Source organism: Artemia sp. Qi Xiang Cuo, chromosome 18 (assembly GCF_049724085.1).
Source record: "Artemia sp. Qi Xiang Cuo chromosome 18, ASM4972408v1, whole genome shotgun sequence".
Taxonomy (NCBI): Eukaryota; Metazoa; Arthropoda; class Branchiopoda; order Anostraca; family Artemiidae; genus Artemia; species Artemia sp. Qi Xiang Cuo.
In genome coordinates this window covers 22,365,555-22,380,674 of record NC_142811.1, presented here as the reverse complement: position 1 = coordinate 22,380,674, position 15,120 = coordinate 22,365,555, and the positions used below count along the sequence as shown (strand labels likewise).

Here is a 15,120-nt window from a genome sequence, read left to right as displayed (position 1 = left end):
TAATTAGGTGTTTATTTTTTTATCTACCCGGTATAGATGGATCTTTGAATTTCCAGTTTAAATCAGTGGAATCGCATCGATTTTTTTTCCAAACATTTATTAATGAAATGTTGAAAAAAAGAGGAAATTCACCACTTGAGTTCACCACGGAAACGGAATGCCACTGCAATGTTACTTCAGAATTTCTCACCTTCTCAATACCAACCAGTCACAAAATATAGTTATTTTTATGTATATATTGTCCATATATTCCTGCATATATTTGTCCATAAGATTGTATATACTGCTATATATACAGCTGAGGATTTTTATACTTATTTTGGTACATGCCATCCTATCATATTTCCACGATTAGTTGTCTATAAATCCAAGTTTTTCAGGACAGTTTTATAACTTAATGCTAAATTTGAACCAAATATCAAATTTCTATTTTTGTGCTCAACAAACATATCAAGATTTAAACATTTAAATTGAATATACAAAAATTTCAAAATTAAAACAATTAATTAAAAATCTATCACTGCTTGAAACCCTGAGACTTTAAATCACCAATCTGTACCTATCAAATACAAAAAATAACAAACACATAATTATATATTTTTTAAGGAGTATTTCGACTAATATACTTAGTTTGAAGCTCATACCTACATGCATCTTTATTAGAGTTCATATTTTTCTGACGATGGTCTTTGTTCGAATATATTAAGATGAATAGATGAGGAAATACTAACGAAGAGCTTTAAACCAACAGGACTGTAGAGTCTAGGCTGACAAGACTAGAAATTATAAACGTTCACCGAAATATTGAGGTAGACATCGACCGCGTAATTAATAGATACGGCGGGAGTAGAAAGAGAAAAATAGGCCTTTTTTTTATAAAAGTATGAATGTAATTTAAGCAAAATATATCGAACTTTAAAAAGTGGAAAGATATGCTATATCTTTATGAAAAGCGACATTTTGATTAGTAAATTTTCGAGATTTAATCAAAGATGGCACTGTTTATTAAAACACTATTTTCAAAGTTTTATTGCCTATGCTTAAAACCTTCGTTTTAAATGTTTTCTATGTATTTATATCTCTTTGTTCAATGTTTTTTTTACACCCCTAAACGAACTAGTATTTAATGTTAATCTTTTACGCATATATGATTATATCTTAATCCTCATTTCCTACTCTTAATTACCGTCATAATTATTAAGCGATGCCATACAGTTAGGCGACATACTAAATGGTTTAACCTATACAAATGATCACAAAGAATGCATGACTCCAAAAGATGGTTCAAGACCAATTGTTATTTGACAATACAAAGCATAAATCAATCGTTATCATCAGAAGTGCAAAGGCTAAAAATTATCCAGAAAATATTAAATATCACATTTTTTGTAGATGACGAACAGCTTTTTATTTTTTATGGCGGGGTGGCTTTTATAACTTACTATTTTTTGTATCAATATTTTTACATCGTTTTAATTTCAAGAGATTTATTAGAACTTTAATCCTCACCAGATTTTAGATTACATTTACGACCATTTCCACTACCTACCTACGACGTATAATTGTCGAGGCTCCCTTTAAATTGCTGATATTTCTTAGTTCGCAAGTTTATCGGACCACCCTATTATGCACCCCCCCGCTAAGAAAAATCCTGGATCCGCCCCTGCCACACTCATTGAAAAGTGCCAATGGACCAATTTTCCATATTTGCCAATGAGCAATGGTGTATAGCAATCAACCAAACTGGGAGAAAAAGTACCAATGAGCCAATTTGCCACATTTTCAAATGTGTATCGCTGTATGGCAATCAACCATACTCATTGAAAATTGCCGATAAACCAATTTACCAAATATACGGATGAGCATTTCTGGATGGAAAATTACCCAGTGACTCATTGAAAATTACAAAAGCACTTATTGAAAATTACCAACGAACCAATTTACCACATATGACAATGAGCATTGCCTTGCAGCAATCAACCACTGAGCATTACTCATTTGAAATTACCAATGAGCCAATTTGCCACTTTTGCCAATGAGGATTGCTGTATAGCTATCAACCACAGTCACTGAAAACTACCAATGAGCCAATGTGCTATATTTGCCAAAAAAATATCGCACCATGAATAGAAGAGTGGCATTTCACACATTTTTTTTACAGCAAGTTGGAAAATGAGAAAGTTTCCTACAATGCCTATCAACTGGTCACATTTGAAGAATCATATTTACTTCACGAGAGGAAGGGGAGAACTGCGAAGATTGCAAAATAATGTATCATAGGCTCAAAGATGATCCAATACAACGTTGTATACTCTAGACCAGAACGAAGTCACATCATTCAGTCAAAGCATTCGTGTTTATTTCTCTTATTTAAATCTTTAAACAAAAGCCAACAAAAGTTTCAATACCTTATTCTCATCAGCATTCCTCACATTGACAAAAGAATGGAACTTTTATCATCAATACTAGTCAAAATCCTCCCAGGTAAAAAAAAACGAAAATAAAAAGAGTAAGTACTCTTTTATGAGGACTGGGTCAAAAAATAATTCACCCCTCCCCCTTCCCCAAACACAAAGTTCGAGATCTGTTTACCCCCCCCCCCTAATTAAAATTAAACAAAGCAAAAATTTCCTGAAAGTTTTAGATTTATCCCTCAGTCGTGATACAAGCTTATCAAACTATGCATTCGATTCATCACCTTTTAACGGAATCTGCTAATTGTATGTAATTTCTATAATGAGGAACACTCGCTTACCTTGAGGCCATAAAAAAAGCACTCTAGGGAGCACCTACGAACTTATTGACTCTAACTGTATGCATTTGACTCTAACTATGCATTCGATTCATCACCTTTTAACGGAATCTGCTAATTGTATGTAATTTCTATAATGAGGAACACTAGCTTACCTTGAGGCCATAAAAAATGCACTCTAGGGAGCACCTACGAACTTATTGACTCTAACTGTATGAATTTGACTCTAACTATGCATTCGATTCATCACCTTTTAACGGAATCTGCTAATTGTATGTAATTTCTATAATGAGGAACACTCGCTTACCTTGAGGCCATAAAAAATGCACTCTAGGGAGCACCTACGAACTTATTGACTCTAACTGTATGCATTTGACTCTAACTATGCATTCGATTCATCACCTTTTAACGGAATCTGCTAATTGTATGTAATTTCTATAATGAGGAACACTCGCTTACCTTGAGGCCATAAAAAAAGCACTCTAGGGAGCACCTACGAACTTATTGACTCTAACTGTATGCATTTGACTCTAACTATGCATTCGATTCATCACCTTTTAACGGAATCTGCTAATTGTATGTAATTTCTATAATGAGGAACACTCGCTTACCTTGAGGCCATAAAAAATGCACTCTAGTGAGCACCTACCAACTTATTGACTCTAACTGTATGCATTTGACTCTAACTATGCATTCGATTCATCACCTTTTAACGGAATCTGCTAATTGTATGTAATTTCTATAATGAGGAACACTCGCTTACCTTGAGGCCATAAAAAATGCACTCTAGGGAGCACCTACGAACTTATTGACTCTAACTGTATGCATTTGACTCTAACTATGCATTCGATTCATCACCTTTTAACGGAATCTGCTAATTGTATGTAATTTCTATAATGAGGAACACTCGCTTACCTTGAGGCCATAAAAAATGCACTCTAGGGAGCACCTACCAACTTATTGACTCTAACTGTATGCATTTGACTCTAACTATGCATTCGATTCATCACCTTTTAACGGAATCTGCTAATTGTATGTAATTTCTATAATGAGGAACACTCGCTTACCTTGAGGCCATAAAAAAAGCACTCTAGGGAGCACCTACGAACTTATTGACTCTAACTGTATGCATTTGACTCTAACTATGCATTCGATTCATCACCTTTTAACGGAATCTGCTAATTGTATGTAATTTCTATAATGAGGAACACTCGCTTACCTTGAGGCCATAAAAAATGCACTCTAGGGAGCACCTACGAACTTATTGACTCTAACTGTATGCATTTGACTCTAACTATGCATTCGATTCATCACCTTTTAACGGACTCTGCTAATTGTATGTAATTTCTATAATGAGGAACACTCGCTTACCTTGAGGCCATAAAAAAAGCACTCTAGGGAGCACCTACGAACTTATTGACTCTAACTGTATGCATTTGACTCTAACTATGCATTCGATTCATCACCTTTTAACGGAATCTGCTAATTGTATGTAATTTCTATAATGAGGAACACTCGCTTACCTTGAGGCCATAAAAAAAGCACTCTAGGGAGCACCTACGAACTTATTGACTCTAACTGTAAGATTACTCCGGAGAAATACATGGTTCAGATGCCAGTTGTATAACATCAAGCGATTTTTTTTTTCAGATTAGTGATTGGCTAGATGTCACTGAAAGTAACACATTTATAAATAATAATAATAATATAATGCAAAAACGGAGGCCAGAGCCTCTTACAAAAAGAAAGAAAGAAAGAGGATACCTCCGAATTATTCTAAATGATCGACCGTCTGTCCCCATTACCAAATTTTGGACATAAGCTGGGAATACCAAATTAACGAACTCTGTTTAAAAACAAGTTGTCATTTCATGCTTTCATTTTGTTTTATTTTTTATTTATATATTAGTTGTATTTCCATTAACTGAAGCGTTCTCTTATATAAATTATTTGATCTTTTTTCCTCCCCAATTCTTGCACTTATTGATTACGGTCTTGCTTTCTTTTGATAGTTCTATGGACATAAAGTTGGATTCTTGCTATTTCTCATTGATGCCTTGACACCCTCATTTAAAAGCATTGGTTGACAGATCATTACAACATCATTAAAACAAAATACATATCCCAACAGAGAGCATATACGTAGATTATACAACCGGAATTGAACTCCGGAATTGGATTCAATAACGGTCTTTTTTTTCCTTTTTTTTAAACTTCATTCATGACATCAACAATTAATATCAATTTTCCTTTTGGATTTTTCTTCTAGTATTATAATTTTATATTTTCTGTTAAATATATTTAAATCGAGTATTGGCAACCAGCTTCTTACAAATAGCGCAATTGGTTGCTAAGAGTCAGCTCTGATTAATTTTTCTTGTTTATTATTATTCTTCGATCTAGTGTATAAGAAACATTCTAATGCATGGAAAATAATATAGCGTACGACAACTAAATAAATAACAAGACTTGATTGACAAAACAATAGAATACCATCAAAACAAAATATATATTCTATCAAAGAGTTTATACGCAGATCGTAGGACTGGGATTAAACTCCTGAATATAATTTAATAGCAACATAATTTTTTTATTATTTTATTATAACTTTACGCATGACATTAAAAATTAATCTCATTTTGTGATGACTATCTCTTTCTTAGGATTCATCTTCTACGATTATAATGTTATATATTTTATTAACTATATTTAAATCGAGTGTTAACAACCAGCTTCTTATAAAAATTGCAATTGGTTGTCAAGAGGCAGTTATGATTTCTTTTTTTTATTATTAGTGTCCATTTCATTGAGTTATTTGATTATTCACAAATATATTCCCAAATTTATTTGTCATGCTTTTGTATAACAAATAAATGCATGACAAATATATTAGTGTACGATAAATAATAGTGTTTTTTGAGTAATTGCTATTTTGTGTGATCACCAACGTTATAAGCCTATGGCGGCAGACTTCTATTTTTTGCTCATGTGTTTATGTTTAAATCAAGAATCTAGAAAAGAAAATCAATAAAAATTAAGTTGGTCTCTAAGAAAAAAAAACATTCAACTCTCTTTAACACTAACTAGCAAAAATTTAATTAAAAATCAACATCAGCCCATCTCTTTTCTATTTCTATTTTCTTTGCAGCACTGTCGGCTGATACATCAGCCCGATATGTTTATAATTTACATTTCCTCTTATCTAAAAATCATGGCTTCTCTACAAATTTATTGCCTACATTTCTGTTTTTGTTGATGAAATTCAAACAAGACTAGAAAAAGAAGAAACAAAACGGAGGCATATATCAAACAAAGTCAGTGGCTTCAATTCACGAAAATTTAGGAGGGAAGGCGGCAAGCAAAATACATTTTTCAGAATCTGGAGTGGGGGGGATTTGTGGTTATTTTTCAACTGATTCAAAAAAAAATATTAAAAGAAGGCATTTTCAATGAAAATACCCCCCTACCCCCCCCCCCAATCTAAGGGAGGAGCGGATAAAAATTCCAGGGGGCACATGACCCCCATCCCCCTTCCCCAATTGACGCCAATGAATAAGGCATAGATACATATATTGTAGCCAGATAAGGCCCATTTGCACTATTTGGGTTCCTTTGCACATTCGAATCTTGAAGTCAGCCCATTTTTTAAATGAATTATTTAGGAGAATAAGACCTTCGGCATATTTCCGCTTTTCGGCCACGCTCTCTTATAGCAGGTATTTAGTAACACTGCAGACAGATAGGATACCAAAAAGCTTGCAAATTTCCATAGCTAAACCAAAATAAAGAAAAAGGAAATAAAGACTATATTGAAAAAAATGAAAAATTGTTTGATTTAATTAGAGCAACACAATAGGAAAGTGAATGAAAACCATCGTTGACGAAACAATCGTCTCTCAATTTGTCCGGCACTAATAAGTAAATTTCTTCTTGGGTAGTAAAGAGTCAAAGCTTGCTATCTATTTTCGACAGTAGACACCGGAAACCGGAAACACCATAGTATATCACCACTTTTAAGATGTCCCAGGAACCTGTTTCATATTTGAGCCGTTCCAATGTTCAATGTTCTTCACCTGTTAGATCTAGTCAAAATCTATTTTATATGATCAGAACTTATCACTAACGCAAGTTCCTCGTTAGCCAACTAGTTAGTTTCATTTCTTAAAATATATAGTTAATCAGAAAAGTATGGGATGATTGTATTTAAGAGACCTGCTATAGAACCAGGGCAAAATCGAAAAATGTATTTTCATCAAATGTTTTAGAAATTGTACATTTGCTTAACCTCTTGAGTGCAGTACACCCTGCCCTGAAACCCTCTAAAACAGTCCAATACATACCCTGAGCGAAGGATGTGCTGTGAGTAATTAGCTTCTAGCGTAGAAATGGCATTTAACCTTAATCTCCTTTAGAAATTATTACCCTTGTGCTTATGTCCTGAGCCCATATACAGAAAGACAAAAGATGGAAGTTTCTTTCTGTGGGTAGGGGGAAAATAGGTCAGACAATTTATAACAAGTTTTTATATATAAAAGTTCTAAAAAATTTTTACATATTCATGTATCCTAATAATTTTTATAAAGACAATTTTTAAGATCGATTAACTCCCACCGAGACAGCGAATCGCAACGATTTAATAGATGACAAATTGTCAATGCAGTGGGCTAACAACATCACCTGGCAGTGCAGTGGGCTAACAACAGCACTTGGGTTATTTCACTTATCTATGCAACCTTAGTTTGGTTTTCAAAGAAAATTAAACTTCACTAATTTAATTAAATGAAACCGATAAAAAAGAATAAAAGAAATCAATATCTACAAAAAATTATCCCTCAAACATGCCTGCACCAATAAGCAAATTTCTTCTCGAAAAGTGCAGAGCCAAAACTGCTGTCTTTTTCGTAGGGTACCTCCCAAGCAAAAACCCATCCACATTCTTCTTAACATCTGTGGCATACTGGGTCATTGCATCTTCTGTTAAATCCTCGGTTATTTTGCCGAAGTCCCAAAGTGCCACTGAGTAATCCATGCTACCTATAATTTCAACAATGAATGAACATATAAATTTAGGGTCTCGCACTTTTTTAAGCGCTTCTTTTTGTTTCATAATTAATCAAAAGTGCAGCATTTCATTAATCCATTAATTTACAACAAAGGAGTTGAATCTACTCTAATGATCCATTATTCCAACAAAATCCTTAGAAAAAAAATTTGCTGAAAATAGTTGTGCGTAAACAACTGAACGATGCATTTTCGTCTTGCCTTGGTTTTTCTTTTCATTTATGTTTAGCATGAAAATTCACTCATTGACCGTTACCGATTTTTTATATCCCAATTAGGCACTTTGGTATCTGAACAGTCTCCGCATGCTTTAGTAGATATCTGCTGATATACTCGTCAAGCGTTGATCAGAAGTTCTGCTCAGCGTGTTGAATCCTGGTGCAATGCCGTGCCGACGTTTTATATTCGGAAGTAGGCGGGGGTGTCAAAGTACAAAAAAGATCTATAGCCAGTAATAGCCACAAAGCACAGTATAAATATTATAACAGTAGCGAAAAGCCCTATACTCTCAATTAAAGATTTTTGGCACACATTAGTCGACACCTCTCTTCATGACTGTGCCTTCGCGTACGCGCAAGGACAAATCATACATACGCTACGATCTGATTGAATGCAAAGTAGCAGCTGACGCTATTGCTCTGACGTAGTGGTAACTTCCCGGTCAGTACGCTATGAAGTGTCCCGTTTCTGAACCAAATTTTCGGTACTGTTATAATATTTATACTGTGATTATAAAGTACTCATAGCTAAGTGAAGATGGAATGCAGTTCTTGTACTTGGTCTCAAATTTTCCAAGATGATGTGCAATTTTTGGTATGCTACCTGAAGGCTTCTAGAATTAGCCTTTGATGGTCAATATTGCCATGCATTCCTTCATAGCATGAATTGTCACTGATGTTTTGGCTGTCAGAAGCATCAGCTTTAAGCTTATATGTGTTCATCCGCTTTTAACCTAATCTTTTTTTAAACTAGATGAAAGGAAAATTCTAGTTCTAATTATGTCTCCTTTGGGCCAGTAGTCACTTCATAAACATGTATGGTATGGCAACCAGGCACGTTCTGCGAAGCCAAGAGGTTATATAATACGAGTAAGATTACACTGGGAATTCTAAGGGTCAAGTTTTAACTTGCCTAATTCGAATCGGGATCATGAAAAAATTTAATTTAATATTAACTTTTAGTTACCTGTCTTAACAGAGAAAAAGAAGGAGAAATTGTTGATGTCCATTTATTATTGCCCATAAATTGTTGATGAACATTACTTTCACACATATTATTATAAACTGCAACCCTAACTACATACCTAAAAGATTTCACGAGCAACAAAACTAAAAAAAGAATTTAGCACGGAAAGTAGTTAAAAATACACTTGTATCGAAAATAGAGCGCCATCCGTACCTTTCCCAGGTATTATGGCATTCAGCAAGTGTTGTTGTTCGAGCCTACATAACTATTTACGTTGATACTAAGGTTTTGAGACCATACCAAGGATGGAGGCCTTCCTCCCGTAAAAGTGAAAAAATCATATATTAAGACTTGCTTTTCCACTCTTTAATGCTTAAGATTGAGCTATAAAAGAGCTTGTCTATGGCTCAGGCCCGTGTCCCTTGCTCCCACCTCCAAAAAAACAGGATTTTTTAAATTTCCTTTAATTCTGTATATAATTCAGTGATTTTTTTTTTAATTTTTCTTATATCTAAATAAATTATAATGTACAAGCCTGTGTCTGAATACTTCCTTATAAGATTATAGAATACAGTTATCAAATCTGCAATGTCTTTTTCGAGACGATACTTATTTTGACATTAGTTCTTTTAATGTATACTGGTAATTAAGTATCCATAAATAAGGTAACGAGCACAGATAAAGAGAAAGTCGGGACGGCAACTTTTATTTACCTAGCCACCTTTGTTACGCGCAATCAAACTAGCTTGGTCAAATAAAATATTACGGTGCGTGTAGTCATAAATGGGTTCTACGAGGGCTCAGTCAAAATTTTCAGGGTTTCCCCCTTTTTATCCCCCCAAGCTAACCTTTTTACTCTCCAATTTAGTAACTCTTTATCTATGCTCTTTATTATTGTATGTGGTAATGCTTAAATGAAAATAGAGACTTCGACATCTCTTGCAGGTAATGGAACTAATAAATTTTGTGGAAAAAAAGCAGTCAGTTTTATTCCAGGGATTTTGGAATGTTTAATACGCTTGTCGTCCTACATTAATTTGGTATTGTAAGACTTCCTGTAAAAAAAAATAATACCGGAACCTAGTATTAGTAGCTTCTTTTCCCATAAGATATTGGATGGCAAATCTTTCAAGATATGAAATGCACCCTTGTTCCATTTTTGTTATTTCTCTATGGTAATAAATATCTATAAGCAGGATAATACGTATCCATACAGTTAAAGAGCTCTGTCTCTGGACTGCCAAAGTTGTGTTTTAGTCGTTGATACCGTCTTCCATTCTTGGGTCTTTCTTTAATAAGAGACAGTTTTCTTCTTTACAGTGGCGAGGCCTGGCCAGCTGCTGCTTCTGTACTTGATGCCATAGATGTGGCCTAAACATAGTTCTTGAGGCAAATCAAAAAGATCAGGTGGTACGACTTTCTCTCGAGCACCCAACTGACCCCCCTCCCCACTCTCGGTAGCTTGCCACGCGAATCATACAGAGGTTTTGTCATCTAGTCCGCATACCAGCAGAAACTCCCATCAACATACTATTCTATTTGAACTCCCCTGCACGTGGCTGGAAGCACCCGTGCGGACGGCCTCGGCAAATATTTAGAGACAGTCTCACCCAGTACTTCTCCATGATCAGTACTGATCTCTTAGAAGCAGTCACGCTTGCAAGAGACCATTCGGACTTGAGGCGAAGAGTCCCATCTCTGTCAACGCTGGACCAACAGCAGGAGCAATGATTCATCAGGAGCAATTTGTTGAATAGTCTACAATGCTGATCTTTGCTGAAATAATATGCACACCTATTAAGAAAGTTTTCTGAATAGATGCTGATCTTTTCTCTTTCCTCTTTTCCTTTGGTAATTCGTATTAGAAATGGTTCTTGTTTGCTTTAAACGTAGTTGAATTCATCAATCAGCAAAGGCGATTTTGATATACAAAGCATCATTTTAATCTGATAAAAAGGAAACATATTAATAATACAATATGCTTTACATAAATAATTTTTCGTAGTCCCTCATTAATCACTGTAGCCGAATTAATTGGCGCATATTTTCTCTCTGAAATTTAAACTTTTGGTAGGCATTTACTAATTTTAATGATGTTGAGACTTAGAACGTGTCGGTGCTTTTCTTTCTTGCCGAAATTTAATTTTAACCAATATTCCCAGAGGGAATGTTATCCCAGGAGAATAAAACTACTATGTCATGGAATCATAAGGATAGTTAAATTTTAGAGGTTTCAAGCCAAAAGATATAGAAACAAGATTCCGGCCACAAGTAAAATAACAAGAATAAGAACTACAAAGGATTTTACTCCCAAAAACTAAACTGCTATGTAGTACTTCATGAAAAATCAAGGTAATAATACTAGGCTATAACGTTAGTTTGGATTAGCAGGGCTGGTCAAATTAAGAAGGCATAGCATGAAAAAAATCATTAACACGCAACAATCTCTATAACACATTTAACTGCGCGTCTTTTTGGCATGGTCCAGGCATTCAAAAGCATAGAAACTAGTAAAGCAGAGTTTACAGCCCCATCTCCATGGAAATTACATCTTGAAGATAATAATAACCTAGTTTTAGACACATTGAAGTTGTTTTTGTTTTTAAATATTATTTTAAATTATAGATTAATTTAAAATAAAAAACAATTTATCCTATTAAATAAAAAAAAAAAATGTTTGTGAGAATTATTCTCTTAAACCAAAACAAAATTGGTCAGCACTCATTTGTTTATAGGGTTGCTGAAGAGCGGAAAAGAACCACCTAACATGCTTGTGAATCCAGAATTACCAGGAAATGGTAAAATTACCAAACATACGTTTAGTTAGGCGTAGGCTGGTATGCACACTATTTTATATAAATCGGTTTACTGTAGTGTCAAATATGTTTGTCAATTTGCTTGTTTTTTTCCCCATTTACTTAATTTTCTGTTTTTTGCCTCATTTCCTGTTTCTTGTTTTGTGATTTTTGTAACAAGTGTTCTTACTGTTGCAGTAAGTGTTCTTATTCTACATAATGTCAGACGGGTATCAAAAGGGCATATCTCCATAATTGTAAATTTTCAGGAGCAGAAAAAAAGCCTCACATCTTTTCTGTTTCCCGTCCGATAACCTTAATACAAAAACGGATTGATATGCATTGGTCTTACATTTCGATCCGTTTATGTTTTACGGTTACCGGAGGGAAATAAAAAGTTGTCAATTTTTTTTCTGCTCTTCTGAAATTTTATAATTATGGAGATACGTCCTTTTTGATACCAGACTGGCGATAACAAACATTATGCTTACATTTATTTTATATGAATAAAGCTTAAATTTATGTAAATTTACTTAAGCAACGATTAACCATGAAGGCTGATAGTATATCTCAATTACTACAGCTAACAACTAACTGCAGCCCCTAGCCGCTTGACGCCAACACAGCTACGCACGATCTTCCTCCTTCCATATTTATTCAAATCCTCCCTCTTTACACCCTCCCAAGAAGTTCCCACTTCCTTAAATCTTTCCTCACGACATCCTCCCGTCCCATTCGAGGACGACCTGCTTTTCGTTTGGCCCTAGGACAATCTGTCATCCTTCATCAGCAGAGCGTGTTCTAGCCATCTCAATCTTTCACTTATTATAGCTTTAGTAAGCGTAGTATATCCCTACTGATGTATATATCTCATCGGTATACCTCTGATGAGCCCTATTCGACAAGATATGGTCACCGGTTTTCGTTTTTTATTTTCAGTTCGATCAAGAATAGTGTTATAACTGGTAAAATTGGTCACGGTAAAATGGGGTATTTTACGTATTTTGCCGTAATTTTTCGGATCCTCGTAAAATTGGTATTTTACCAATTTTACGTAATTTAGGTATTTTACCGGTATTTTACATATTTTACGAGGCCTTGCAATTTTCAGACCCCAAAAGCGCAAAGAGACTTGCAGAAAGAGTTGGATATGACTTTGTTTTGTGTATAGCTGTGTTCCACGGTTTAAAAGGTCGTCTGTCTGATTTAGGTCCCTTGTTATCAGAATGATAAAGTGCATTATAGTACGGGTAATTATAATTTTAAAATGGTGAAACATTAGTTGAAATAAAATTACATTAGTTCTGTGAACTGTTCAAGACAGAAAGGGCTACAAGCAGGATTGACATACAGCAAAAAAAAAAATTAAATAGCCGAGAAAAACGAGGGTAATTTCAGCCAGCGGAAAAAAATTAAGCGAAAATGATAGAGGCAGATACTTCTTCAGGGACTTCCGCCAAGTCGTCTTCAATGCTCATAAAAATAAGGTAGTAAACTAACCTTGTGATTTAGCTCAAACTAAGCAAAAGCAAGTTTGAATTAAACAAACCAAAATCCAAGCCAGAATTAATGACAGACTATTGACCAATTAGATTGGGCAAGAATTCTCTGCTTAGTGAGTGACTTAGCTTGTCTACTGCCCTAATTTTCATTAAAAGTGTGGTATGATGATCTCAATTTAAGCTGAAGAAAAATTTTATTTGAATTCTTTAATTTTAAGTTATGGTAAATTGGAGTTATAGGAATATTTCTAGCATCTCTACTTAATGCAAGGTCTCTATTTATTGATTTTTTTTTTTAGTTTCAATTGCCTTCCTAAAAAAATGCAGGAAGCGATTCCCTCTAAATGTTACAGTTGCCTCATTCGAAAGAATTAAATGGTCTGGATTTTCAACAATGTGGAGGGCTAAAGAAGATTCAATATCCTCATTTTATTTTAAATTCCACATCTCCGAGAAATCTTGAATTCATGCCGTCTTTTCCCGGGGAGCTGGCGTTTACCCTCCCCCCGGAAAATACCCCCACGGAGTATTCTTCCTCCTCAAGGACAATTCCTCCCAATTTCCCGCTTTGATAATTACGGATTTTAATTAGACGTTACATTAAAAATTCTACTCTCCTGTTTAAATCAGGGGCAATCGTATTGCATTACCTAAGGGAGAGATGATGGGAGGGTGGAGATAGAAATTGATATATAATCCTTAGGACCATGTCCAGGACTTTCATTTCTTTTCTTTCTTTCGTTTTTTTTTTGGGGGGGGGGGGCTCCAGAACAGGTACGGTTACCTGAACCAGAATCTAACTCTGAAGGAGAGGAGCCTGTTCTGCAATCAAATCCTGTTGAAGACAGTTGAATGTTGTCAAATCCTGTTGAAGACAGTCTTAATGACTGTGAAAGTGACTGATTCCAAAACGCTGACATTACTAGCACTGCCAAAAGCTCTTAACAGTGTTGTATGAGGTTTAGACACTGTATGTGCTCTCCGAGGTTGATACACTAATAAATGTTTTTCCTCAATCCCACCCTGTTTAAAGGTCCTTCTTTGGCCATCTCACGAGATATTACAAAGCAATTAGGCTGTTTTACATAATACCAACACAGATTTAAATTAAGAGGATGGGGAGTTCTCTTCATTTTTAGAGCTATTGAATAAAATTCTTCTTCGTCCAGCCTGAGGACACATCTACGCTATCCAAGCCACTCTTTCACAATATACATTTTCTTCTTTTTTTTATTTGGTACTGGTGAAACTCATGTTTTATGTTCGTTTGATTCTTTTTTTCCCTCCCCTTTTTTATGTGTTCTCTTTTAAACCTTTTTTAACGTATATTTTGTTTCACTCTTTTTTTAGTTTTATCAGTTTTTATCTTCTAAACTTCTGACATTTGGCAGCTTAATATTTTTGATTAATGAACGGTTCTGCCATTCTGATATTATTGTTTTTGTCATTGTTTTGCCAGTTTTTTTTGTGTTTTTTTTTAATTATTTTATTTTTGGTTTTGTGACTCCAAAATACGAATTCGGCCCTTCGGGGGTTGTGACAGAAATTTTTTGAAATAAATATCTTATCTTATATATATGCTGAGGGGGCTTATCATTGCTCATAAAGATGACCACTTAACACTTATTCACTAAGCTTTTGGTCCACATACTAATTTCTAGAAAAAGTCAGGCACATCTTCCTCGTCCTGTTTTTTTTTCTGCTTAAGTGCTGCGTGGGGACGAAAATGATGATTTGATTCATTTTTTATGTTTAGGTAAGGAGTTAAGAGGTTTGAGAGAGGAAATTTTTCCGGGGTGGTTCGAAAGGGAAGAATGGGTGGGTA

General features: G+C 34.7%; 1 protein-coding gene across 1 annotated transcript in view; it reads right to left on the bottom strand.

Moving 5' to 3' along the window:
• Nucleotides 1-7,514: 7,514 nt before the first annotated feature.
• The window catches only part of LOC148941329 (transcription initiation factor TFIID subunit 5-like), a 279,459-nt gene continuing 271,853 nt past the window's right edge, over nt 7,515-15,120 (bottom strand). Inside the window, 1 exon segment of the mRNA XM_089104692.1 lies at nt 7,515-7,786. Within this exon segment, the coding sequence (XP_088960818.1) occupies nt 7,578-7,786 (209 nt within the window). The 3' untranslated portion in view covers nt 7,515-7,577.